This window comes from Pagrus pagrus, assembly GCF_965226575.1.
Source record: "Pagrus pagrus genome assembly, chromosome: 9".
Taxonomy (NCBI): domain Eukaryota; kingdom Metazoa; phylum Chordata; class Actinopteri; order Spariformes; family Sparidae; genus Pagrus; species Pagrus pagrus.
The window spans coordinates 24,666,338-24,693,695 of NC_140193.1; the positions used below are offsets into that span (position 1 = coordinate 24,666,338).

General features: G+C 41.1%; 1 protein-coding gene across 1 annotated transcript in view; it reads right to left on the reverse strand.

The window, feature by feature from the left end:
- Positions 1-287: 287 nt before the first annotated feature.
- Positions 288-27,358, reverse strand: part of klf7b (Kruppel like factor 7b) — an 85,782-nt gene continuing 58,711 nt past the window's right edge. Inside the window, exons 3-4 of the mRNA XM_084362252.1 lie at positions 17,761-17,884; positions 288-9,454 (exon numbers count right to left, since the gene is read on the reverse strand). Coding sequence (XP_084218378.1) covers positions 9,403-9,454; positions 17,761-17,884 — 176 coding nt within the window. The 3' untranslated portion in view covers positions 288-9,402. The remainder of the gene's footprint in view (positions 9,455-17,760; positions 17,885-27,358) is intronic.

A 27,358-nucleotide genomic window follows, 5' to 3' on the forward strand; every position in this document is an offset into this window, starting at 1 on the left:
TGTCCTTTAACATTACTGTGTTTTGCAGCACGTTTAGACACCACCTGCAGAGCAAACGCTGCTGTCACTGAGGCAAACTAAGCTAAAGTAAGCTTACTTCACTGTTAAGTTGGTTATGACAAGTTAAGAGTTAAGTAGTATAGCTTAGATAAACTGCAACATTTCAGGTCGAATATCCAACTGTGCATCAAGTACAGATACTTCTGTGAGTTCAATGGTTCAAGGTTCAACCAAGTCAATGAAGTCTAAATATTGATTGATGTAACACAATACAAGAGAGCCATGGCCAGGTTCTACCATTTATTACACATATTACATTCTTAAATAAAAATGCTCCACTTAACAGTTCTTGCATAGATATCTTACAATACCAATTTAGAAAAGAATTATGAAACAGACCAGTAACAAAAATAAATTTTCTTCTTCCTTAATAAAGAACATTACCATACTAACATCATATAATACAAATAATATTTTAAACACTTTGTACAGCAAAAAATTCCAAGTAAAACAAGAGAACGCAAAAAAAAATCTCAACAGAAGTGATGGTGACAGAGGAGAGGAAGGTGGGTGTGGAGTGAAGGTTAATGGATGGAAGGTTGATATGACAGGTATCAGAGTAACAGAGCCCCTGTTGGACAGGTCAGAGGTAAAAACACATCTGCTGTCTTCTCTTTATGTCAGCTCATCCAAGAAAATATAGAGCTGTGATCCCTTAACAGTTATGGATTGAGTTCCTCATGGACACACACTGGATGATATAAAGATGCGAAAATACAATTTGCTAAATGACGACACTGGATTGGTCACGTTTCCCAATATGTAGCATGAGGATTGGCACCAAAATACTGTCTGTGTCTCCAGGAGATTTTCGTAGTCAGTGTGGGTGCTGATGCTAAATATTTTAATGGTAATCTTTTTTTTTTTTCAATGTGAGTCTTATTTTGGCCATCATTCCTGTTGATTATCACAAAATGTTACAGATGCATTGCAGAGATTTTGAGATAGGGACTCCATTTAGTAAAACTTCACAAGACCTACTTGGGGAAGCGAGATGAGCATCATGCACATTTCTAAAATATCAAATTTAATGACCTAAAGCTTTCGTTTGGCACTTGAACCTGAGGGAGAGTTGTCTTGTGTCTTCTCTACTGTGTCCTATATCTCTGAAAAGCAGCTGGTGAGCAGAATTAAAATTTTAAGTTACAATTTAAGAAGAAATCCATACACAGTTGATCAATAAGAGGTTATGATATTGAAAAACTCACATGTTGGAAAGTAATTGTCTGTCCATAAGTGAATCTCAATAAATCAAACTTAATCCTTCTACATCTGTATCCAAGTTGCAGGTTCGTAGCTCGCCTTACAAATTAAGCAATCTGGGTTGGGTTTACAATCTGCAGCATATTAACGAACCCTTTTCATGCTTTACACCTGAAAGAAAAACTGAACTCCTAGCATGGCAGGCAGATGGTAATTGACTTGTAGAGGGTTATAAAAATGATATAATTTGAAATAACATATTTCTCATGGCAGACAATCTGTGATCCTGTGAGAGTTTTAGCATAGAAACAAGCTCATCAACAAAAAGCATTTCTATGTTTGTCAATTTCCTAACATATGATACTCTACTGTTTGACAGAGCTATTTACCAGAGACAAACATAACAGCTTGGATACCAATCCTTTTTGCTTGTACTGACCAAATTTAAAAAAGTAGTTCTTAAACTCTAAGTACCCTACATAAATTTATCAGGCATTAGGGTCTAATTAAGCAGATCAACTGACAGAGATGGAAAAGCACCTACGAGGATGGGTCGACTGAACTAAAACAAACTTTACCAACCAAGTACGGTTAGCTGGCAAGGTTGAGAAGTTATTGCAGTCTCGCCTATGAACTGCTTGGAGCTCCAAAGCTGCATAGCTCTTGAGAATTCTTCCCAGTACAGCTGGATATCTGAAGACTTTGAGCATGTTCTGCCCCACAGGGCTCTGACGGTTGTGGTTTTGGTGGAAAGGGTTTGGTGTGGGTGAGGTGAAATATACAGACACAAGGAGAGGGGTAAAGATCTGTGAATCTCTTATATACTGACACATCAAGCATGGACAAACAAACACAGTAGTTACAGACGGACAGAATCACTCCGGGATGCCAATGATACCAAGAAAGTTCAACCAAGTCTCAGCATGACTGAATGTTTATAAAGTACAACATATTCCCCCAGAATAACAGTGATGAAAAAAGGCATTTAACTGGAGGTTTAAGTTGATAGTCAGTCCGATCCATCGAGAGTCGACCTGTTCTTGGTTCTTGGTGGCAAAGTGCATCCTGGACTGAACAAATGTTAAGTGGATATTTTGACAGAGTGCTCCAATAGACTATGCTAGAAGTGCGTGCTCATGGAGAGTGCAATAGCTAAGTATGATCATGTAGTGCAATGTTTGCGAGAACTAAAGCAGATCTATAGAAAGGCTGAAATGTCTGAGACGGTGCTGTCGCCATATACAGTTAGTTTCATACAGAGCGGTCTGTATGAAGGATCTCACGCTATTTACAAAAGCTGCCTAAGGTGACAATCCTTCTTCAGGGTGATGTAGTGGAAAACTATGGAAACTGAAGCCTAGTCCCTCAAAAGACTGTGTTCTACAACTGGCTGTGGTCAGAGACAAACTCTAAAGGCAGTCTTCACACTGGGTTTGTTGGTTTGACTCTGAGTTGGTAAGCCTTCCTGCTCCTAACCCTGCTACTGTCTGCTTTTGTACTTGTTCATTAGTTCAAGGGCCTGTTCCACAAAAATAATTTGCGAGCACTGCTAACATGTTGATTGCATGTTCTTTTTAATAACTCGCATTTCAGTAGCAGCTTGGATGCTGCAAATTTGGTGCCATGATCTGTTGTACCTTTGTGTCTCTCACCAAAGTGTGCAAAAAGGGCAAGAATCCAGAGATATTATGATTAGATATCTCCGACTGTTTCTGAAGCAAGAGTTTTGTTGATTGATATGCACTATATCAGGTCTAATATGGACTCAATATACTTCATGAGGACATATACTAAAATACTAGGTACATCTTATGGGATGTATGTATCTGGGATGACATGAATTTTATTTGCAATTGCAATTATATATTTCCCAGTAATAATGTTGTCATAATAATAATTGCAGTAAAGTTTCCTGCAAATCATTCCCAGATTTGGACCAAGCAGCCAGTGTGAAAACACCTTTAGTAAACTCCAAAGAGTAGAACTTATCTGAACTTTGACCATTTGAAGTTTGTGGATGGTAGTGTTAACTCATTCAAACTCTCTGATGTGACGTTGGATTCCACAGTCAACTGTTTCACCACAGACTCCAGCCCACCTATGACTTTGAAATATGATTTTAATGGTGCTACTTTCAGTGTGCTAAGAAGCTAACTTAAACTAAAGCTTCTTCACTCCTGCTTAAGCTGCTAGCGCCACTATACCGGGCACCCTATAAGACCATGAGAAGATTATTTTACATTTGTGAACAATGAGTTCGGCTCCAGTTGACAGTAGACAAGAGAGTGCGAATGTTATGAAGCATGAAGAGTCTGAGCGCACCGGTAATTAAGATTTAATGGGACGATCATGCCGGCAAAAACAATCCCTCTCCTTCCACCTTCCATCCGATAACTCCTCTTCTGCGTCTCTGCCTCCCCGCTCTTTCCTCTACATCTACTACATTCACAGCAGATAACTTGCAAATATGCAAATCTTTGGGCAAAATGTGTAAAGTGTGCATTCTGCAGCTGATAGTGCATGGACAACTGCTGTGGACTAAGAGGGAGAAATGGGGTGAGGATGGAGGTGTAGGGAAACCAGAATGGCACTTTAACGGTGAAGGAAAGTGGGAGGGTTGGGGGACACACAGTGGATTTAATATCTGTAGGGACTTTGCAGATAAATGGTAATTTATTTTATCTGTAATCCATGAGATAAAATGCAAGGGCTGATTTAATGATTTGGATATTCATCTGGGTAAATTATTTTTCTCACAGTTTAGTCGCTTTGTCAAATATCTCGTCGTCTCCTGGCATTTCTCTACGCTAACTGGATCTTGTTTGCTCTACATCAAATCTGTCCATCAAATGGGTACTCAGCGCTGGAATCGGTTCGGCTCAAGGTCCCTGTTGTTTTTTTCTCCAGACCACTCAGTTTCCCTGTGACTCAGAGCTATCTCATTAGCTGGACTGCAATGAGAGAAGAAGACCCAATGGTGATTATGCTAATCAGAGCTGTGGGACGGCGGCTAGCCGACCTGAAGGAGCCTGAGAGACGTCTGGAGACCTGCAGCAACACTGTGACAGCAAACCCTCTCCAACTGGCTGAGAGACATGAAGGAAATAAAATGTGAAATTGGATCTGAAGTGACTTTGTGATCTGTTAGATGCCAAAAACAAATTGCTGCATTCTGGTCAAGGCTGAAATTTAAAATCTGGTTTTAAAATGTAAGCCCTAAAATGGTGCATGACGTCTCCAACGATTTGGTATGTCTTTGTAGTTTGGGGCACATTGCTCAATAAGTTAAAAGACACATTTGCTTTTTAGTGTGATGTTAAGGCTCATCATTTTTGCTGTTCATTGATTTCCACCTTAAAAATACCATGATTCAATTTCAATTCGGAGTCACTGTGCATGCTAAAGGTCACCTCCTCCTGCAACAGGACACTGGTCCTGCCATCCGGTTATCCGTAAATTAGGTCCTCTTGAGGTATTAGCAGGAAATGAGGTAACACAAAGTGACAAGCCAAATGGGAACAGAATGCAAATGAGCTGCTGATTATGCATCTGACTTCTTTTACTAAATATAAGATGGTTAAACTACAGCAAATGGTATTTTAAAGATCTGATTTAAATCCAGATTTTTGTATTTGTTTTTTGGTTTTCAGAACCAATGATGATAAATTCTGAGATTATTAGCAAGTAGATGTCCCTCAGAAAACATTTAATTTATTTAGATTAATCTGGCAGAGAGGAGTCCGATTTTAGATTTTAAGACAAGGTGCAAGTTCTATATCTCTTCGACTCAAGTCATCAAGCTCCACGACTTATCTAAATGAATGACTGAATGTATGAACAAATGAAGGGTTTGAACATAAACCTAATAAACATCGTCAGCCATTGCTTCGATTAAAAGCATTTTCCATCAGCAAAAACATCAACCAACATTTGTGCCACACATGTTCAGCAGTTAAATATGTTTTCAACCACTTTGATGAATTACCACTTCGCTCACAGTATGCCTAACGGGGACACAAACACACACACATATACACATTCATGCCATCAAAAGCCTCTCAAAAGTGCTACGATCCCCATCCCTCTATGATTGTACGTCCTGTATAGGAGGGCTCTTTCTACATCCCATTGCATGTCCCAACATTTTGGCATGACTTTGCATCATTCAAGCTGAAGAAAACAACCATCAATACAGCTTTTGTAACGGAAACCTAACAATGAAATGAAATCAAAAGTGAAACACTGGATTCATCCCAAACATGGGTTGCTTTACGTCGTGTTTAGCAGAAAGAGAGAGTTAGTAGAGAAAGCTGCCGCTGGATACAGAGGCCTCATATGGAGGCGGTCTCCCGCTGATCTTTCCTGACCGGGGAGACTTTGCCCGTGGCTAAAGGGCAGTTCCACGCTGGAGGTTTTTGGTATCGATTGTTCGAAGCTGCACCATAAACCCCCTTGAAGGGGAATGTTTTCACTGTTTCACCTAATGAAGGCTGGCAAGGCCAACTGGCACGATGACTGGGCATGCTGGGATGTGAATTTCCTTCCAGCTTCAGGAACCCTGCACCCTCACCCAGCCGCACCAGTCAGCAGCAGCGAGAGTTAGACTGTTTGCATGTGCTACAGGGCATATAGGTGGTGGTGGGCGGATAGAGCGGCGGTGTCAGTGATGCTCTGATTGCAAGGCAAGTTTGTTTTCTCTGCAACCACTGAACAAAGGAAGCAGGCTCTGTGGATATGTGCTCACCCCGGTTTTCACCTCTCATGTATCGTATCTTACATTAGAGAATTTAGCGTCAGTGACGACGTTCAGGTTGCAGATAGAAGTCATTTTTAATCAGACATTATAGCTTTGGAAACCCAGCAGGTGATTTCATAAACCTTCCTGTGGTTTTGAAGACATGCCAATAAACCTTCAAGCCCTTCAGGTCACAACAGGACAAAAAAACAAAAAAATGTATTCGTTATTGCAGTTCTACAGACTGCCACAAGCTAGCTGGGTTGCTAGCTGCATTACTAGCAAGCAAGTTAGCAAACAGCTGTTGGCAAACCATCCTGCAGGCTTTTGGCATTAAAATATATTTATTTACTACTTTGTGTTGCTCATCAGTAGGCCATGTTATTTGAGTTTAATTCGAATTCGGCTAAGCTACATTGCTGCCAAAAGGGAATTTTCTCACTAGTACTAAGTTTGGTACCCTGTCGAGTTTTCTTGTAAACAAAGTTATGTTTTTTTAACCAAAATGCAATGTGTAATTTTGATGTCAAATGAGTTAAATGCATTTACTTCCTCATGACACAGCCAATTTTTGTATGTATAATATTTTACATTCTGCATTGTCACATGTTGGCTAGCTAGCAGCCTTTATTTTTCCTTGCCTTTGTTGGTGCATCGCTACGCTTCCTTGCCTGTTGCCGTCAGCAGGAACACAGTTAAACCGATGGCGATAATGTGTATTATGTCACTCATGTGCTTACACATATGAATTGGTAAGTGCATATAAAATAATACAATATAAACAAAGCTTTGCTCAATAACACCACCTATGATCAAAACATTCACAGGGTACCTTTAATAATGTTTTGCTTATTTGTAATTGTCTCATGAAAAATGGAGCAGAGATGTCAGCATCAGCTGTTATGTGGATATCAGACATAAAAAACAAGTTTGAGGAGCTTGTGAAACCTTTGTTAAATAACTGTTCTCCCAACATTTGAATGAACATTTTTCATGATTTTACCAGATTTGTTAGAAACCTGGTTGGTACCTTTGTTTAGGTTGATCTTAAACATTCAAATTCACTGTACATGAGCGGCAGGGCAGAAGGGTCTTTTGGGATTATTGACATGTTGTCATTGACAACAGTGTTGTATTCTTTTGATAAAAGGCATGCTGTAATTGTTTTAGTTCCATTTATTTTTTATTAGAAAAGTGGCTTATAGCATCAGTTGTAAGGAACAATGTAACTAGAGTCTCTGAAGTAAAAACACTGATTAAATGAGAGGCACAAACCGCAGCGAGGGATATGTGGGTGATTGTTGGAAATGAGAACAAGCTGATTTCTCACTTCAAAGGATTTTGGAATCATTTGTTACCTCCAGCCGAGAGCTAAGATACTCTTCTACTAAACAACAGTTGCTAAATTCCTACTGTGAAAAAAGATCTGGGAGCAGAACATATAATTCCAGGAAGAGTGTGCGTGTGTGTGTACATGAGCTGGTGTGTGTGTGTGTGTGTGTGTGTATGTGTGTGTGTGTTTGCATAAAGCCTGCCATGCAGTATTTTGTTTTCCAGCTCTGTTGATTAGTTTAATAATTATTTTCCTAAATCTTATTAGTCTTATCTCGAGAGGAGCTGTGAGCAAAGAAACTGCAGTGTTAGTGTGTGTGTTGACGGAGTATGTGTGCTTGTTCTGTATACAATGTGTAGAGCGAGACAGTTGTTTTTGTGTTGTATTTTTTCAAGTCTTTTTATGATTTTTTTCTTCTTTGAGTTCTTTTTTTTTTTTCGCTGTAGAAAAAAAACCACAGATAACATTGAAAAAAAGTCAGTGCAGTCAATGGATACGAAACAGGCAAATGTGACCAGGCCGATGTGACTGTGTCTGTTCGGCACCGCCACGCAAAAGGTCGTCACAAGTCCCACGCAAATAACCAAAAAGCAGCTCTTCAGCCTCCGCTCTTGCCCTGAAGTGCTGCCAGGGAGATGGGATCTGAGAGTCTGTGAAAACCGTCCAGGATGTCTTTCAGAATCAACAAGAAGCAAAAAAAAAGAAGAACAAAAAGAAGTTTCCAGTTCTTAGCGTGTCCTCCGCCTGACTCTGGTAGAGTACGAGACCACGGAGGGTCGTGCAAGGGTTTTGTTTTTCAGCTGGAGTGAATCACAGGGCAGAAAGAGCAGCACAAAAAACTGAAGACCCCTCTGCTCTTCGCTTTTATTAAAGTCCAAAAAAAAAAAAGAAAAGAGAAAAATACAAATCCCTTTTCTGAGAGTTGGTGTGATTCTGTTTTTTTGTTCATCCACTGCTTGCTTACAGACTGCAGAAGCACAGCCGGTGCACATGGGGATTAAAAGACCAACAACGCTCTTCCCCTTCATCCCACACATTCTGTTGAAGTCATCTTAGATTTTCAGTTTTTTTTTTTTCTCGAACACAATTCAGTGAGTTTTAAGACATTTTCTCCAAGAGAGAAAAAAACAAAGTGTCTTTCTTTGTAATAACAACAATAAGAATTATCGTTCTCTAAGTACAAAAAAAAGGAAGAAAGTGTCGCTGCGCATTTCTGTCAGATGGCCTGCGGAGGTGGCAGGCGTCTCAGTGAAGGTGAGAGATGTAAACACCCACTGGAGGAGAGCCTGAGATGCAGCAGCACCTCGCTGACCGAGTTCTCATGGGTGCACCGAAACACCCGGCAAACGAGCCCTGTTCGATTGTCAGCTATGCTAGAAGTCAATCCATACAGTCACTCTCCTGCAGATTTGGCATTGTTGTTTTCTTCACATAGATTACTGAAGCTGACTCAGCAGATGATGGTTTTTTATGTTCCATATATGAAAAACATTAAAAAGCAAAGAAAAAAGTTGAGTATTTGATTTTAAATGCCGGTAAAGCACTAACAACTGACTATATGGATATTTAAAGTTTCACTGACTATCTCCTCACTCAAAGTGACTTTATGGTTTAAACACACTGAATACAGAGAAAGAAAATAAGGCGGCATAATGTTTCACCAAGCAAGCTAAGTATATGTTGGTTTGGCAGTGTCCAAGCCCCCAGAGCCACACGAGGGCAGCCGGGGTTCACCGGGATGATGCATTCAACGACGGTGTGTGGAGTGTTAACTATTGCAAGTTGTGTGAGTGTGTAATTTTAAAGAAAAACAACAATCTAGCTACTCCTCATTTTCCTCCAGTCCCCGTCTCCGATGAGAGGGCGGTCTGTCTGTTTGATCTTTATGACCCTCTTAGATGGATGCGCTGGATGCGCTTCCCTGCAGGCATCATGGCCGCCGACTGGTTTATAGACGGGGTGAACGAGGCGGGCGGTTGGTAGACTGCCCATCCCTCTCTACTTCCGATCTCTCCTCCTCCTCTTTCTCCTCTTGCTTCTTCCCCTCTCCCACTCCTTCTGTTTTTCGCCCTCAGATGTGCCTCTTCATGTGCAGGGCCAGGTGGTCTGACCTAGAGAAACACCTGCAGAGAGAAACACAGAAATGTCAGAATGTCAGAAATATCCCAAATATACCTGGAATACGTATGAAAAATACAGAAAATTAGAGTTAGGCTGGAACTGTCTCAGCGCAGGGCAAAAAGAGGAAACAGAAAAAACTAAAAGAGAAAACAGCTCACATGAATGCATACAAGACGTGCAAAAGCCCAAATGATCTGTTGCCGATCAATGCTACTGGCTCTGTATATTAGCTGGGCCACATTCCCAGGCCCCCTGAAATACCCACTGGCTCTGTGTATTTCTTGGGAACTTTCCATAATCCCAGGCCCCTTGAACTTCCCACCGGCAATGTGTATTTGCTGGAACACACTTCCAGCCCCCCTACATCACACATTGGCTCTGTATATTTGCTAGTAATACTACTACCTCAATCAGAAACCCACTGAACTATCTACTGTGAATGCTTATTTAGTTATTTTATTTATTGAACCTTAAAGGTCAAGTGTGTAGGATTTAGCAGGACCTATTGGCAGGATGGAATATAATATTCATTACACATTTGCTTTCTAAGTTAAATGTCTGTGAACCGGCACACATTTCCCTACATTTTGATGTACAAATTAATGTAACTGGAGTGAAAATGGTGGGATTTAGAGCATTTTTATGAGAAGATTTCTGGCAGATTTTAAAGCTTCTCTCTATTCTTAGGTACAAGTTGTACTAGCGCAGCAGCTTCACACAAGGTCATATGACGCATGTTAAGTGCCGGCCCGAGCACACACAGGAAGCGTTGTGGTGCAGCTCGTCACAGTGCAGGTTACCTAGCAACATTGCTATACAACCTTTGGGACAATAGGTCACTTGCCTATTGTGTCTATTTTTTATTTGCAGAACTAATAATCTGCTCAGTAAAATGATGCTTTGAAGCAGTAAATTGACTAGCATGGCTGGTAGGCTAAGAAAAGCCTACACTGGATGTTTTGTCTACATTATAGTTTGTACTGTAGCAAAGCTTCAAAATCAGTCTTTAACACAGCAGTAGCCTATCCTCTATGGTAAATTGTACTGTACATACCCATTATTTATTAATGTTTAATTGAAGATAGTTTAACATTTTAACTCAACAGAACACATAATTGTGGACAGACAGAGGATTGCTGCCCTACTTCTGGTGTGCCATAGGCTGAAATAGAAGAAATCAAGGGTTTGGGTCCAACCCATCAGTGGATGGAGACAAGAGAAGGGGGCGTACCACAATCTGGTCCAGATGCTCTGGGTATACCCTGAGAGGCACAATAAAAATACCTCAGGATGAGTGCAGCTGAGATGGATCAAGTTCTCCATAATTGGACCAGACATCACAAAAATGAACACAAATTACAACGTCCCATCGAAGCCAAACAAAAGCTTGCGGTCACATTAAGGCACAGCTGGAGAAATAATGTGCCTTCCTTGAAAAAACATTTTAAACTTCAACCTTTTTTTTTTCAAATAACACAAACTTGTAAATGAACATTTGAAACAGAGTCGTAATGTCAAAGTTGACATTAATTAAATCTGTATGACTGAACATGTGGGACCCTGTGGTTCACGCATAATGTTCATAATGTGGACCCTGCTATGCATTTGTCCTTCCCATAGATCCAGGATGGAACATCTACATGGCTAGCAAGTGGTGGGTATCTAGCTTCCCACTGACCTGGCATGACAGACCTGGATCTGTCATATGGCTGGGTTATGACAGGAAATGTCACAGGTCTACTCCCCTCTTGTCAGGTCTTCAGGACCTCAACAGGAACAGCTCCAACTAATTTTTCGACTAAGAGTCACATGAGAGCAGTCTTTGTTCACCGGGATGATACATTAAATGATGGTTGTGCGAGTGTATAATTTTAAAGAAAAACAAAAATCTAGCTACTCCTTGTTTTCCTCTAATCGCCATCTCCAATGAGAGGGTTGTCAGTTGTTCTTATCAGAGGCATGCGCTGGATGCGCAGCTCTGCAGGCGTCCCGGCTGCTGATTGATTTATAGACTGGGTGAACGAGGTGGGTGGTTGGTAGCTCAACTGTCCATCCCTCTCTCCTTAAAATCTTTCCTCATCCTGTGTCACAACCCAACCCTCTTGTGAGGTCTCCAGGTCCAGTATTTGTAGAAAGCTCGGATTGGCTTTGTTTTATTCCTAGGGTTGAGTCTCTCCATCTGAGGGACCAAACTCAATAGCAACTAATTTTTGGGTGCTACAGGCTCAGGTGATTTTGGGAAAATTCCAGCAACTTCCCATTTACAACAGGTTGCTAGGGCTTCTCCATCTGTGTCTGCTGCTCATTGCCCTGGCTCGCGGTGGAATTCTCTCAGTCTTGGGAGGTGGAGCTTCATCGTCCTGCTGCTCCTGTGTATCCTCTTTCTCAAGGTCCTGTCCTGGCCCAGAGACCTCCAAATTGACTCTGGTGCTAGAAGTAAAACAACTGTATCTATAAATTACTGAAAAGTAAAATAATGACTTTTGTTGCTAGCTTTTCAAAGGTAATGAAATCAAGACTGAAATGTTATTGCTCAGAGGACGAACCTTCTGTTTGGCATATACGGCAAAAGGAAGGACATGAGGGAGGCATACTTCCAGTCACGCTGGCTTGTTGCCCCAGAGCCACTGGGAAGAAGCTGTCCCACAGTGACCTCCACCTTGCCTTGCAGTCTGCCACTGTTAATGTGAAATAGGTAAATTATCACACACGTTTACAGACTTCTTTTACAGGTATCTAGCTACAGGAGACTCCATATCCAGTCTTGCATTCAGCCACCGCCTGAGCGAGACCATTGTCCCCAATGCAATCAAGGATACCTGTGATGCCATCTATTGGAGGATGATTGGGACTACCATGCCACGGCCAGCTGAAGATGACTGGAGAGAAATAGCAGAGAAGTTCTTTGAAAAGTCTAACTTTCCTTATTGCATCGGTATGATTGCTGGGGAAAACATTTGGATACAGGCACCCCCTCATTCTGGCAGCCTATATTTCAACTATACGAAGAGTTTTTCTGTTGTCTTGATGGCCCTGGAAGATGCAGAATATCAGTTCAGGATGGTCCCAACGGGGATTATGATAGGTCCAGTGATGGGTTAGTCTTTGCTGAATCAATGCTGGCTCGAGGTCTGGAGGCTGGGACCCTCAATGTAGCTGAAGATGTCATCATACCTGGGACTGAACATCTGGTAAATATGCCCTTCACAGTGGTCGGAGATGCTGTGTTCCATCTGAAAACCCATCTGATGAGGCCCTATCCTGGACGCAACATCTTCTAGGCATCACCGCCCCTTTTGGAAATTGGACAGTGACGTGAAGAGCCGTGGGCCGTCTAGTCAACATTGGTGTGGGGGTTCTCCATTCAAAACACAAGGGGGCAGCTGTTGTGACAGGCTTCATTTGGAAGTAACAGTTGAGTCCTTCGCTTTAGCTCTGAACAATACGTCCCATACACACTAATGTAAAAGTCTGTTTGGGATTAAAATTTCCTGAAATTTGAAACTGAAATTGTGTTTAAAGTATGAATGATATGGACACATTTTACTGGTAAAAGAAACTACCAAGAGCTGTTAACGTTTCAAAGTTTGAATGGAGTCTCTATGTGAATTTATTAATAAATGGGAAGAAATTGAAAATGAGTGGGTCTGAAGGGTTTTTCTGATTAACTTCCATTGTACCTAGGCTTCAAACAAAGTGTATAATCACCTAAATCTAGAAATAGTTGTGTTTTGATACCTTAGAATAAGCCGTTATGGGAGATGGCAAGGCCACCTTGTTACAACTCCATGTTTCTACAGAAGCCCAGAAAGGACAAAATGATCACTGGTCTTAGGGCCTTTTGCATTTTGAGTATTTTGAGCATCCACCTTAGGGGACCATGAGGCAGGGGGATTTCACTGGGTAGCAATCTGCAACCTCACTGCTGGATCCCACTAAATCCCACACACTTGACCTTTCAGTGAACAATGATGCTGTATAAACGTGCTGGGAACTTCAATTATTGATGCTGAATCATGTTCTGTTCCTTGTAATTGACGTGTGAGTCACACTAGCTAGTGTAAGCCACTTAAACTAACTAGCTAATATTCGTTGAAGATACCAAACAACAACAGTGTCTCACAAATATTGGCGGTCCAACAGTAGATATTTTGCTACGTCTAGCTTTTTGGATTAAACAGCAATGAAGATGATGGGTAAAGTTTGAACATTTGGCTTGCTAACATAAGCTTCTAATGCTAACTTGTTCAGTGTCCATCCACATGTGGATGTTGATATTCTCCTTATTAATGACCTCTGATTTCCTATGAGTTATCTAACAAGTGGTAATAGGTCAAATTCCAAGAGACACGATATCAAAAAGTATTGGTGCGATAGATGTTTAGAGTCATATTTAACTAGATAAGTAAAGCCTACAGGAAAAGCTCAACATATGAGTGTTAGCCTATTTCAGTATGAAGCCAGACAGAGAGACTGTAACAATGAGACAGAGCTCACAGCTTAACATAAAAATGTAGTGATGCAGAGAATCTCAACCACTTCATCTTAAAAGTACAGTATATTTCAGCAGTCTGACTTCAGTATATGTTACACCAATGAAACCTAGATGTGAAGCTCAGTGATTTCCTAAAGACAACTCAGACACGACCATAAATCACAGCCAGGCCTGTGGTCTCTGCAGTCACTCCTCACGCTCTGAGTAGAAGACTATTGTAGGAACTAATTAGATATGCATTGTGAACATGGACACTAATGCACACAGACCAGCAGTACGATTCTAATGCAGGATCATTTAACTCAGCAGCGACTGCACCTGCCGTGAGAGAGGCATAAAACCAGATGCTGGTGATGTTTAATATAGGAATCGCAATGTCACGAGTATTTTAATTTTATTACTCCATTGTGAGGCCATTAAAGCTGAACATCGACAATAAAATGAATCTCAAATGATATGAGTACGGAAAAGGCAAAACAAAATGTGGGCGAGAATAAAATGAGAAATTAAATATTCAATTTGCCAGAGGCTTTATTCATTATTAATTAGTCTAGGCTATTCTATGTGTGTGTGCCTCTGTGTGTGTGTGTGTGTTTAGGCAGGCTGTGTTTCTATCCAGATACAAGTAGACAGGACTTAACAGAAAGTTCAGATGCTTCTACTGTGATCCAGTCGCTTAATGTCAGTGTTATCTGCAGGAAGCATCATTCAGAATACAGTAATTAAGGTGCAGCTTCACACTTAGCCTGGCAAACTGCGAAGAAACCAGTTGAAAATGTTCATCTTGAGCTAGACTTTGTCCTTGCACATAAAGCTCTGAGACGCTAAAGCTGTTAAAGCTACTATATGTGCTGAGATATTCTGTATATGTTGCTTAGAGAATCAACTGTCCTTCCTGCTGATTTGTCGTTTCAGTATGAGATTTTTTTAGAACATTAGTTGAAAACAGTGTGGACACGGCCCCCTTTGACAAGTCGATTCACTTTAGTTTTCAGATTTCAAGGCATTACAGTGAACGTGGTGTCATCTTACAGGTTAACTTTGCTCTGTGGTCTAGTGTTTCCCTTCAACCTTTATCTGGCCATGTGGTACCTACTGTACACCTTCACCAATCTGTATGTCTGTGTGGCTGGACAGATGGCCACACTGTGTCACTGTTGGGGGTGTGGAGCAGCCAGACCAGCTGGTAACCCCCCAATCCCCCCCACACCCCTCCTTCCCATCCTCCTCTTCTCCTCCTCTTAACTCTCCCTTCTCCACCTCACTTCTTTTTGTCCTCCTCCTTATCACTCCTCCCTCCTTCCAGCTCCATGGAAACATCAGGGGGTCCCCGCTTGATTAGGCAGGATAAATGACAGACTGTGTGTGTGTGTGTGTGTGTGTGTGTGTGTGTGTGTGTGTGTGTGTGTGTGTGTGTGTGTGTGTGTGTTTCCCCAGGAGAAATTGTGTCAGATTGAACATTCTATCTAATGTTAACCTCTCCATGGCTGCCACTTTTTGCTATTCTCATGGTAATATTTGGTGGGCTCCACCCACCACAGATGTGTGTGTGTGCGTGTGTGTGTGTGTGTGTGTGTGTGTGTGTGTGTGTGTGTGTGTGTGTGTGTGTGTGTGTGTGTGTGTGTGTGTGTATGCGTGTGCACTACTGTAAAGACTAAGTTGCATACTGGCAATGTTAAACATGTTTCCTTCCACCTTGTAATGAGCATCAAAAAGCCTACAGGGAAATACTGGAAAAGTGAAAATAAGATTAAAGGTGCTTTCAGAGAGCGAGCGGTTGGCGCTGCTACACTGGTGTTCTGCACTTTGAATCAGTGGCAGCAGGGCACAATGCCACCACCGTCTATCTCCATCCAGCTAAATGAAGTGGGGTTTTAACCCAGTGCGAGATCTCTTCATTGACTTGTCTGTTCTCTGCTCATGAAACGGTGTATTATCCAGGGAACTATAAATACCTGTATACCTGTGAAATCAACTCCAGATCAGATGGTGAGGCATGGCGGCAGGTTGAGAAGGTTGAACCATCATGAACTCTGAACAGAGCAGCGAAAAGCCATGCACACTCATTCGAGACCTAGCTGCTCCGTCTCTCCCGGCATGTTCACATTTAAAACAATGTTTGGAGGCACCTTAAGACTTCTGTGAGGCTGTAATTCTGATTTAATTTGGATTCCAAAGTATTGGATAAATTGAAACTTTGAACAGGAACTGAAATGTCTGTACCAAATTTCATAGCAATCCATTGGATACTTGTCGAGATATTTCAGTCTGGACTAAAGTGGCTGACCAGCTTGGTGTATTAATAAAGGGAAGATCTTAGAGCTAACATGTAATTCATCCTGAAGCCTACTCCTTAAAATAGGTTGCAGAAAACATTGACATTGGCCAGTTATGTATGGTGATTTGCTCCAAACACTGAAGTACCCAGAAGCAACATTGGTCATTCCTGTAGCAAAGATGTCAGACAGATCTTAAATCAGAGCTGTAGATCTTTATGTCAGAGATGTTCGTCCTTTGCAGTGTTGATTTAATCAGAACAGTTTCATGTCCATCCAAGTCTTGAAGAGCCCCAACTGTCAGTCATCAACATTGTCAATGCAGAAAATCAACAGGACATTTAACTTTAAATGATTGTGTCTTTCAGTATGACTTTGCATCCAAACGTCTTTGTGTTCTGTATGCATGTGTGTGTGTGCACGTCTGTGTACTGTGTTTGTGTATGCATGTGTGTGTGCCAAAAGTGGCTAATACAGTCCCAGCTCTCAGCCAGGATTAGAAGCTTCCAGCAGGTTTCTGGAGGGTTTTATGTCTAAAACCCAAACTAGAGGGAAACCACAACCGCCAATTACACTGTCTCTAGGGCAAAACTGCGTGTGTGTTCATCAGAAAAGGTAGTGCAGGCACACACACATACAGAGAGAGTGTATGTTAAAGTGGAGCTGGCATCTGGTGCCACTCAATTAGCTGCGACTGGTCTGCCAATAGCCAGAGTCCATTCAACTGCCAGCACAGGGGCATGAGTAAGCACACACACACACACACACAAACACAAACACAACCACATATTCCACCTTGAGACCAAACACCAAACAGTGATGGTGTAAATGGCTGCATTTATGTAGCACTTTTATCTCTCATCCACGTGTTCATACACCCACACAAAGATGGCAGTGAGCTACCACGTGTGTGCCGGTGTTTTTCTTCTTTTTTAATTTTTAAGTTACTCACTACTCAAGTAATTTATGTTGATGAGTATATCACTTCTACTAATGGAAGTGCTTTTACGTGAGTACAGTTTTAGGCTACTCTAATGTAAATTAGGCAATTTTTTGGCAGTGGATAAATATAAATAATAGCTAAGCTATTAGGATTCAACTGAATATGTTGTTATTTTTGTCTTTCACTATTTTATGACATTTTTAAGAATTTTAAAGATGTTATTGATCAATCAAAAACAAAAAAACTCTTCAAGTGTCCCAGACTGTGACTGTGTGCCAGCATGAACAACACAAGAACCCTGAAACTGAAGCAACTAAATGGAATTCAGCCAACAGTGGTATCAGTTACTGATACTGTGACGTGGCAATAAAAAACATTAAATGCAGCCCTAATCTTGACAGAAAAAAAACAAAAAACAAAATATGTGATGCATGATTTGACAAAAAGATAACCAGGGCTTTTTTGGTTTTTGGAGTTCTATTCTATTCTTGTTGGAAAGTGGAGGTTACACACAGGTTCTTGACAGATATAGGGCATATCAATGTCCTGCAAAGTATACAGCATGCTGTATGTTCACAGTTGCTATGTATTTACCTGTCGCAGTGGTTGCACTTGAATGGCTTGGCTCCGGTGTGTTTGCGGTAGTGTCGTGTCAACTCATCACTGCGGGCAAAACGCCATTCGCAGCCCTCCCATGAGCACTTATAGGGCTTCTCACCTGAGAGAGAGAGACAGAGAGAGAGAGAGAGAAAGAGAGAGAGAGAGAGAGAGGATGTCACATTTTATCTAATTTCACACGTCTAAACCACAGCTGTTCACTAATACAGGTTACCACCCATGGCTTTTTCTAAACCAAAACAGACACACAGCCACAGATGCACGCACACAGCCCAGGGGCCAGGCAGACCAGTTTTGACACAAAAGGCATTTCAATGAGCCAGTACACTCAATTTGCTGTAAATGAAGTCTGTCAGCACTGCGCTGTGTTAATTCATAATCCAAAATTCACCCTGAAATGGATCTGGTTTTGTTCCCTCTATCATCCCCCCCCTCAAACACACACACGCACACGCACGCACACACACGCACACACACACACTCCCTGAGGTGGCAGGATCTGAAATGTAAATGAAGTTTCATCCCCCACTTCACCAGATGGGAGAAGAGATGGTCTATTGTTCTCAGCCTGTAGTTATCTCTCTATGATAGAAAGCCTTCCAGCTGTGTGTGTGTGTGTGTGTGTGTGTGTAGTGTGTCTTTTGGCTAGAGGTGTGCGTGTGTGTGTGTGTGTGTGTGTGTATGTGTATGTGTATGTGTGTGTGTGTGTGTGTGTGTGTGCGGTGTGCAGGAGCAGACTGTCTTCAGATGGGACGTGATGATGTCCGACTGTGTAAAAGCCTGTATGAGAGTGTGTTTCTCTGTGTGGGTGTGAGTGTGCAGGCTATATGGGGTCGGCAGATAGAGCAGCAAAGTTGTCTCCCTACAAAATCCTATAACGTCCAAAAGGTAATACTTTAACTCATAATAATGTGGAAAAAATAACACATTTTCATTTATTAAGCTACTTTGAAACTCAGTTTTATACAGTAATAGGTTTAACAATATATGTAAAAAGCAACAACAACAACAACAACACATTTAAGACCTAATAACAATGACCTTCCCTTATCATCTACTAAATAATATCCTCTTGTGGTGAGAGCTACATAATTGATACTATGCATGATTCTGCACCGAGCTATGTAACATGTCATGATGAAGGCACTTGCATTAAGTCTCATTAGTTACCAAATCTATAACAGAATTAAAAAAAACAGTAATTAACAGATTACTGTAACAGATTATACAGTTTATCACACTGCATTAACATGTTTATCGCACAAATCTATACTTCTGTTCTCTGGCAGACTTAATGTTTTATTTTTCACTGATTTCAACCTCCTGCTGCTCAGAGTTGTTCTGATCCTTCACACGAAGGATCTGTTGTGAATCTCCGTATTTTGGGTATCTCATTTTGGTCATTTTGGTTCGAAAACAAAAGAATTTGCATTCTCAACTCAAAAGTCCCATGAGTGTGATGGGTTCCGACCCAAAAATCACAAAACAGCTAATTAAGTTGTCAACATGCAGACATAAGTATGTAATGCAGAAAGAAATGCTCTGAAAGTGCAAATGCTAACAACCTTATTTGTCATTTTGGTTCAAAACCTCAAAGATTGGGAGTGGTTCTTGGATGAAATGCCTGGGCTGTGATTGTGTGGCTGTGTTGCTGCAGATCATTCAAAGCTGATGTTTAACCTTTCTGTATATCTGTTTAAAATTTTAAGTGAAATTTTGGAAGGTATTTAACCAGAAATATTGTAACATTTAAAGCTTTACATGAGGTATGAATAATTGTTTATTTTCACTTTAGAAGTAATTTGATTCGCTGTGTCTTGAGTTTTTAGTCACTCAAGACTTCAAGATTGTTTGTTCACACCCAGGTGGTGCAGATGATTGTCACTACCACATGTGTCACTAGGATGTGGCCTATAAAACATATCAGTGCCTGTGTCTCAGTCTGGTTGTTGATCTTGAAGAAGGCCCGAGGGCCGAAACATCATCAAATTAAAAAGAAAATCTGAGCCACAGATGGTGCAACATTTTCTACTTGCTAGTCTACTTCCAGTGATCAGCACCTTATCACAGCCTTTAGCATGCTATACCTTTCTATGATATGTGATGTGGTGCCACAGGTCCCAGTGAGAAGATGAAACACATACCAGGTCGTCCAGTGTCTAATCGCATCTGACATACTTCTAAAACTCTGGAAAGTTGTTACGTGACAATACTTTTATCCTTTGTTGTTAAAAAGTAGGATGGCGCTGTTTACAGTACAGTAGGTAACAGAAAGTAATCTACCAGAAATATGCACGTTTGATTTGCCAAAGCTGTGTGCTGGATGTTGCTGCGTTGCTTTGCGGCTAAAGTGGTGCAAGGTTCAACAATTTTGCTGACGAGCCTGCACTTTCTTTGTTTCAGAGCCATAGTCTGGGCTCCCACTGTCTCAGTAGCATAATTCAAATCAACAGAGACTGTTGATGGACTCAAACATCAACCAAACTGTAATTAAAATCCACTTAATTTCAAATATTGATAAAGATTAAACACTTCCTAGCACAGGCCCCTCTCCACTGCACACACTGTGTTGACAAAACATGGCCAAACCTAACTCCAGACCCCAAATGTGAGTCACTCTGTGCCATGTGTATGTGTATGTGTGTGTGTGCGTGTGTGAACTGGGGGGTATTAACTATAATTTGGGTCTTAATGACTCCTAATGGGGAGTGATACAGCAGCTTACAGTCAGTTAACCAGATGTCCCAGCAGCCCCTCCACTGCCATCACAGCAAACACCAATCTTCTTAAGGAGACAAACACAAATGCAGACCAATCCAAAACAAAGTGGAACTAATGTGAAAACTGAAGCATTTGACAATAAGGTGGAAGCATAATTGAGTGTAATGGAAAAGGATGTGTACACAAGGGCCAACAAACCCTGAGAGGGAAACCAGTTCCAGTGATGATTTTCCAGTGATTCAAACAGATCAGGTGCTGTGCTTACTGATGTCTCTTTCCCTGACCATCAGAAATTAGTTGGTAAGACTAACACCTAAGTCATCATATTCCTGCGCCAGAGTGAGAGCAATTATGAAACAGTTTAACAGCTCCTAGCCACCACCAACCAGTTTGATTGGTGGGACAGTTAGGTCACTTGCATGTGATTAGTTCAGAAAATTCAGAACCCTTCCTAAACAGAAAGCAGCAAAATGGAGGTGATGACAGACCAATAATGAGGTGAAAACAAAATGGCAATTCAGTTTGATTGCCAAGATGAGTGCCACTTCAGCTGAAAAGCAATGAACTGAAATGACTACCCAGAGAGACAGAAGCGTTACAGCTGCTACTTTTTAAATAATCTTATGTTATTATTATTATTATTATTAACACATATTCTAAAGCACTAGTTGATGGAAACATAGGTAAATGTGCACAATTTCACTGCAGACATATCTGCAGGTTCTGCTTCCTTTTTTGATTCAGCTGTTTACCCACAAGTCCCAACCATACCCCAGGCATAACCTCTCCATCACCAACAGGTGTACTCAATGTGAAATTGATTTCCATAACTTTAATTGCCTTAAGTTGCCAACTTGAATCATCATGCCAGAATAAAAGAAGCTGTAGAAAGTACACCTTCACACGAGAGGAGAGCAGCTCTGAGTGCAATGTGATGCAACCACAAGTAAAAGATGATGTGCTACAGGAACATCCAAATGTGAATGATGCCCCGTTCTCCTTCATTTCCCCCTGGTGTCTGTGTCTCTTTGATCGGAGTCATCTTTCATCCACAGATACAATGTGGCTACAAGGTGACGCAGTTGTTCCTGCACTAAAGGAATTCCAGATCACGAGGCGTGCTCTCCTGGATTTGCATATTCAAATTCTCCAGTCAAATCTTGTGCTGTCGGTTGCTCTTTTCCACAACAGGGATTTAGGTTTTGTTTCTGTCTCGCCATTGACCATTTTTGGCGACAGACAGGTCTTTCTCTGCTGCCTCGTCTACAGTTTCTGATTTGTTGGGGGACAGGACCAAAGTTCAAATATTCTTGCATTGCATTTCAGCTGAATTTAGACCACAACAACAATAATTTTGTTACCATCAACAACAACAAATGCATCAAGTCTTAGAAGGGAACTTCCCAACTTCACATATCAAAGTCTGTTTATAGGTCTGTTGAGACTGAAGACCACAAGCTGGAAAATGGAGAAAAGCGATTAAATCAAATGATGAACTGTTCACAGAAGATGTTGCAGGTAAGACCAAAGATGGCATGGGTGAGACAGGACGCCAGCTTAGGCAACCTAATGCACAGCATTTGGTGCATTTCATTGCATTGAGGGTCATGTAGGTGCCAGGCTTGGAAAGGGAAGAAGAATGTGTGGAATAAAAAGGTATTATGTCTATCCTCTGAAGCAGAAGAATCAGCTCATGTTACATTTGCTTTGGTAGATGTGTCTGGTCTCCGTCCTGTTCAGACAGATTTTCCATTCTATGTGATTCCCAGTGGGCCAGTCACAACTGTTCATTTGATATGTGGTGGGTTTGATACGATGACTGACGGAGGAGCATCACTGATCCAAATTTGAAAGGTTATATGTCACACGTTTCACTGCTCTGATTGTTTAGAGGTTTAACAGTTCCATCTAGTGCAACTCACCTGGCTCACCAAACTTAGATCAAGCTGTCAAACTAGGCGGTGCTGATCAAATACGACTCAAGATTCTGTTACAGCATTGCCTATTTCCCACCTCAAAGACAAATTTTAGCTCCTTGGAAATCGAAAATGAATGTAGAGGTTCCAGACTAATATGTATTTGCAATTTAGTCTGGAGATGCCAATGATATCTCTGGTTTCGTTGCATCATTATCAGTACCTTTTTTAAAAACCTGTCCGACAATGTTTTAGAACTGCAGCGCTAAATCTGTTTTGTGGCATTATTTCGGCTCCTACTTATGTTCTCACAAGACCCACCCTACACCGCCTCTGATTGGTTGGCATTGTTTGCCGCGTTCTATATGCTTGACTCAAACTGTTAACTCACAGACGCTATGGTAATGTCTGTTTTTGGTTGTTTATATGCTGCAGTTTTGCAGGGAATCACACCGACCTCTTCTGCCTTTCTCCCAGTCTTCTACTGCTCCTGTTGGGGTCACTCATCCTCCAGAGCTGCTCTTCTGTATGGCCTGGTGGCCACAGTTGCCCTGGTAAACACACCACAGCAACTGGCTGTCGCAGCTGCAGTGTCTGATGCTTAAAAGACATTGACTGCTTTTATTTGACTGCCATCCCTATCTTTTTGCATAGAGTTTTCCTCATGAAGAATCAGAATCATGACATGTTTTTCCTTTTCCCCCTTTGAAAGAGCAAGAAATGGAAGGGAGAAAGAGAAACTACAAAACAAAACCCCTGACCAAAAACCAGAGCCACTGCGTGAGATTTTGAATGATGGAAAGGTTTCATTTCCTATAACTTCTTCACAATAAAAGCCCACTGTTATTAAGTAATTTAAAAGCTTTTATTAAGAAGCAGCATTACAGAAAACATTGTGTTTTCAGCAGCAGTAACTAAACATGACTCCTGAAACAGTACAGGGTTAGGGTTGGCACTGCAGATGTTTGAAAGTACAAACAGGACAAGAGAAACTAAAGAGATTCAGTCAGAAGCTACAAAAGTACTGAGAACTGAACACACTGACTTTTTAAAAACATCCTTCTCTCAGGTTTCCTGCACAGACGTGAGTTGAGTATCAAACTCCTCGTTAGTGAGTTACTGCTCCTTCTCATTAAGAGGAACCAACTGAGGTAGTTCAGACACCAAGCGAGGCTGCCTCCCTTTGGGGGAGAAGGACAGAGTTGGAGACCCCGTGGGAGACTAAAAACAAACTGTGGAGACTTTATCTACCAGCATGTGTCACATCCCCCAGGAAGAGCATGAGAAACTTGGTGGAGAAAGTGCTCAAACAACTCTACAGTCACGACATATTGTCAGTGTGACTATAACTCGAATGTGGTCAGAAGAATCCAAATGACACTGACCTTTTAAAGGCCAATATCAATACACTGTAAAATAATCTGTAATGTTTTATTATTTTTCCTGTTTGTTTTACAGATTGTTCCTATACTTTTTAAATACACGCAAATATCAATAAAGTACTTGCAAAAAGTGTTAATAATATTGGCTTCCTGACGTATCGGTTGGGCTCTCGTGGTAAAGACTAAATATTTTGTTATTTCTTAATTCTTGCTGTTTCTAATTCGACTCAAATATGATTGTTAAAAGAGATAAATTAATCTGGGAGAGAACACAACAGTCACAAACAGACAAGAATTCTCCAAGTTATAATTTTTTTTCTTGAAAAGAGGTAAGCTACACATGTTTACTTGACTTTGATGCTACAACTGGGACTTGTCAAATATGAAAAATATTATAATTAAAAAATAAAAGCTCACAATCCTCAGCCACAGCTGTGAAAAATGTGATTCTACAACGGATTAATTCTAGTTCTGTAAAGAAGTTAAAACGATCCATGCTAAATCTTCAGCTGTAGTATGTGTATGTGTGAATCCTCCTACTCACTCCACAGAGTCTTTCTCACTCAGGACTCAATACAGGACCAATATTTTCAACATACAATAGCAAACCACTTAACAGCTTATCCTGTTGGAGAAATGTTACACTCTCAACCTACGTGTGTGTGTGTGTGATATGTGGTATGAGTGGGGGCCGCAGGTGCCAGACTGGCGGCCGTTTCACACCCGTCTTCAGTAATTGGCCAGAGCACCCCATCTTCCTTCAATAGGACCCCCCCCCCCCAACACACACACACACACACACACACACACACACACACTGGTGGGGGAATGAGGCAAGGCCAGCTCGGGCCTGAAGCCACAGCAACCATGACGGCAGCCAATTATAGCACAGCAAGGCAAGGATGCGTGATAAAGTCACCTAGCAACTGAGAGAAAGGGAGAGAGGGGGGTGGGTGGGTGAGAGAGAGAGAGAGAGAGAGAGAGAGAGAGATTAACAGGCATGGACAATCAACCAGCCACAAACCAATTATGGAAGAGTGTGATGCAGTTGCTTGGCAACCCAAACTGAATGAGCAAGTAGGAGAGAGAGAGAGAGAGAGAGAGCAGGTTGGAGGTTGAGACCAGTGGGTGTAGAGGAGTATGGAGGTATATACTGTGTGTGTGTGTGTATGTGTGTGTGTGTGTGTGTGTGTGTGTGTGTGTGTGTGTGGAGGGCTGTCTCAAGTTAGAAGTCACACTCAAGCTGGAGTTGCCATGCCCAGTGGTTTTTCATGATTTAACCCACGAGCTACATAATATCACATAATTATACTTTACGTCCCTACAAGACATTTTGTTAACCATGTGAAAAAATGTACCTTTGCTTTATGGGATCTTTTGGTTTATTCAAAATCAATGAGCTCATTCTTGAACATGCTTCAGTTACATAAACCACTGCACTGAACATGAAGCCTGCATTAATTTTTAATTAATCTGACTGTGATAAAAACATAAACTGCACATGATTTGTAGTTAATGAACTGCCTATTATTAGAGAACAGTGTAGTGGGGACGTAGCAGTATTTAATGGTAGAATGAAATAAAATATATAAAAATAAAATAGTTTGCTATATAAATCAGTTATATCTACCAACAAGTACATATCTTTGTTCACAGACATTAAATGTCAGACGGTGCATTTAAATGTCATTCTACATTGTGAACTGTCAGAGGTTTTCATTGCTGTTTGGAAAACACTGAAAAGCTTATGGACTTTAAGAAATGTACAGAAATCTAAAATCTGTTTGTGTGAAGATGGCTTAAATGTGGATGTGCACACTGAGTTGATGCTCCAACAAAAATGTCGTTACAGGTACAGCTAAGACGAACACTCTTACACTCCTTCAAAAACTGCTCATCTATTCTGCTGTCTCTGATGCCACATAAGTATATTGTTTTGTACCACTGCTTAAATATCATGTAGATTACAATTATGAGCCATGTACAGTTTCTAGAGATCCGACCAGATCAAAGAGAGTGAAAAATAACCGAGAAAACCCTGGCTCTCTGTCAAAGCAGCTCTGAGTACTTCAGAGATACACTGAATTAATTTGTACATCTAATAATTTTACAACTCAGCCCTAATTGGACATTTTCATATAAGAAAATGAACCCTTCATATCAAAGCTGTGTTGCAGAGATGTTATCTTGAAAATAAACAGAGGAATATCATTACCTACATTACACATTATTTTGAATTTCAGCACATCCTCCTGACAGAACTCACTATAATGATGTTGCTAACGGCCTCTGGTGTACACTTTGTGACAGTAAGTGTATTGATGCAGCGCAGGCATTCTGTAGTTGCTCCTCCCTGTAGTGTGTGCTATGTTAATCCCTCCCTACATGTATGTTCAATGATTTATGGTCATAATAACCCAAAAAGAGGATTAAGCTAATTAAACCACAGTGCTGCGCTTGTAGTGAACAGATCGGGAGGGAATACTCCACCCCCACATTTATACCACACACACATACACACACACAGAGTGAGGAAGCTGCAGTGTCTTCGGGGTGTCTCTTTTTCAGTGAATGATTCTGCCTCTAAAAGCTCATCGCTGGTTATCATGACTCGACCATAGAATCATCAGAAGATTACAAATACTGCAGCTAGTGGCCAGGCTACCAGAAAGCTAGCCTGGATTAGCTATAATAAAGTTACAGCTGTGAGTTCCCCCTGGGTATGCCAGGTGCTGCCCTGGAATGTCATGCTATACTTAAAGCCAAGCGATGGTTGCTGGGATCATATAAGCCTGTAACACGCTGGATTAATGATGCCAAGGTTGCTAGTATTAATACAGTGGAGGTCCAAAGGCGATGTACAGTAATCCTAGTGAGCACCAAGGAAACTGCTAACAGTGGATGATGACAACTGGAGGCCATGAACCACTACAGATACTGTAAATGATGCTGCAGTTTAAGCTAAAGTTGAGCTAGCTTCAAGTGGTATCAGTCTGTACAGGCCTCATGCTGCAGGTCAGTGATGGATTCACCCTCAGTTACTCAGGCTGAAATGTCCAATACAGAAAACATTTTGACTGTGAATGGATTTCTAAGAATATACATTTGTGGAACACTGGTTTCAGTCACTTCCTCATAAAGGTTTCTATGGACTGACGTCATGCTAACAACAACAGTCACTTGGTAAACAACTGGCAGTTGATTTGCATCGTAAAACTGGCAAACTGGCTTATTATTGTCATTGTCATTTTCAGCCGTAACTGGAACGTTTTAAGATTTAAACTTAAACACAGTGGTCTGACCTATCTGACATTTCTGCTGTGCTTACTTTATGTACTCTGTTGCTTTGCCAGCATTTTTGATGAATTGAATCTACCCAATTGGCAACATCTCACCACTAACTGCTAGTTTTGGGTAAACTCAACCTGCCATTTTCTTTAGTCCATGTCCCAACAGGTAAATAAAGTTTCCAACCCATTAGTGAAAGTGTTCTTCACATGTGAAAGCATTCAAACATGCATTTTAGATGAATGAGATGTATAAAATTTCAATGTA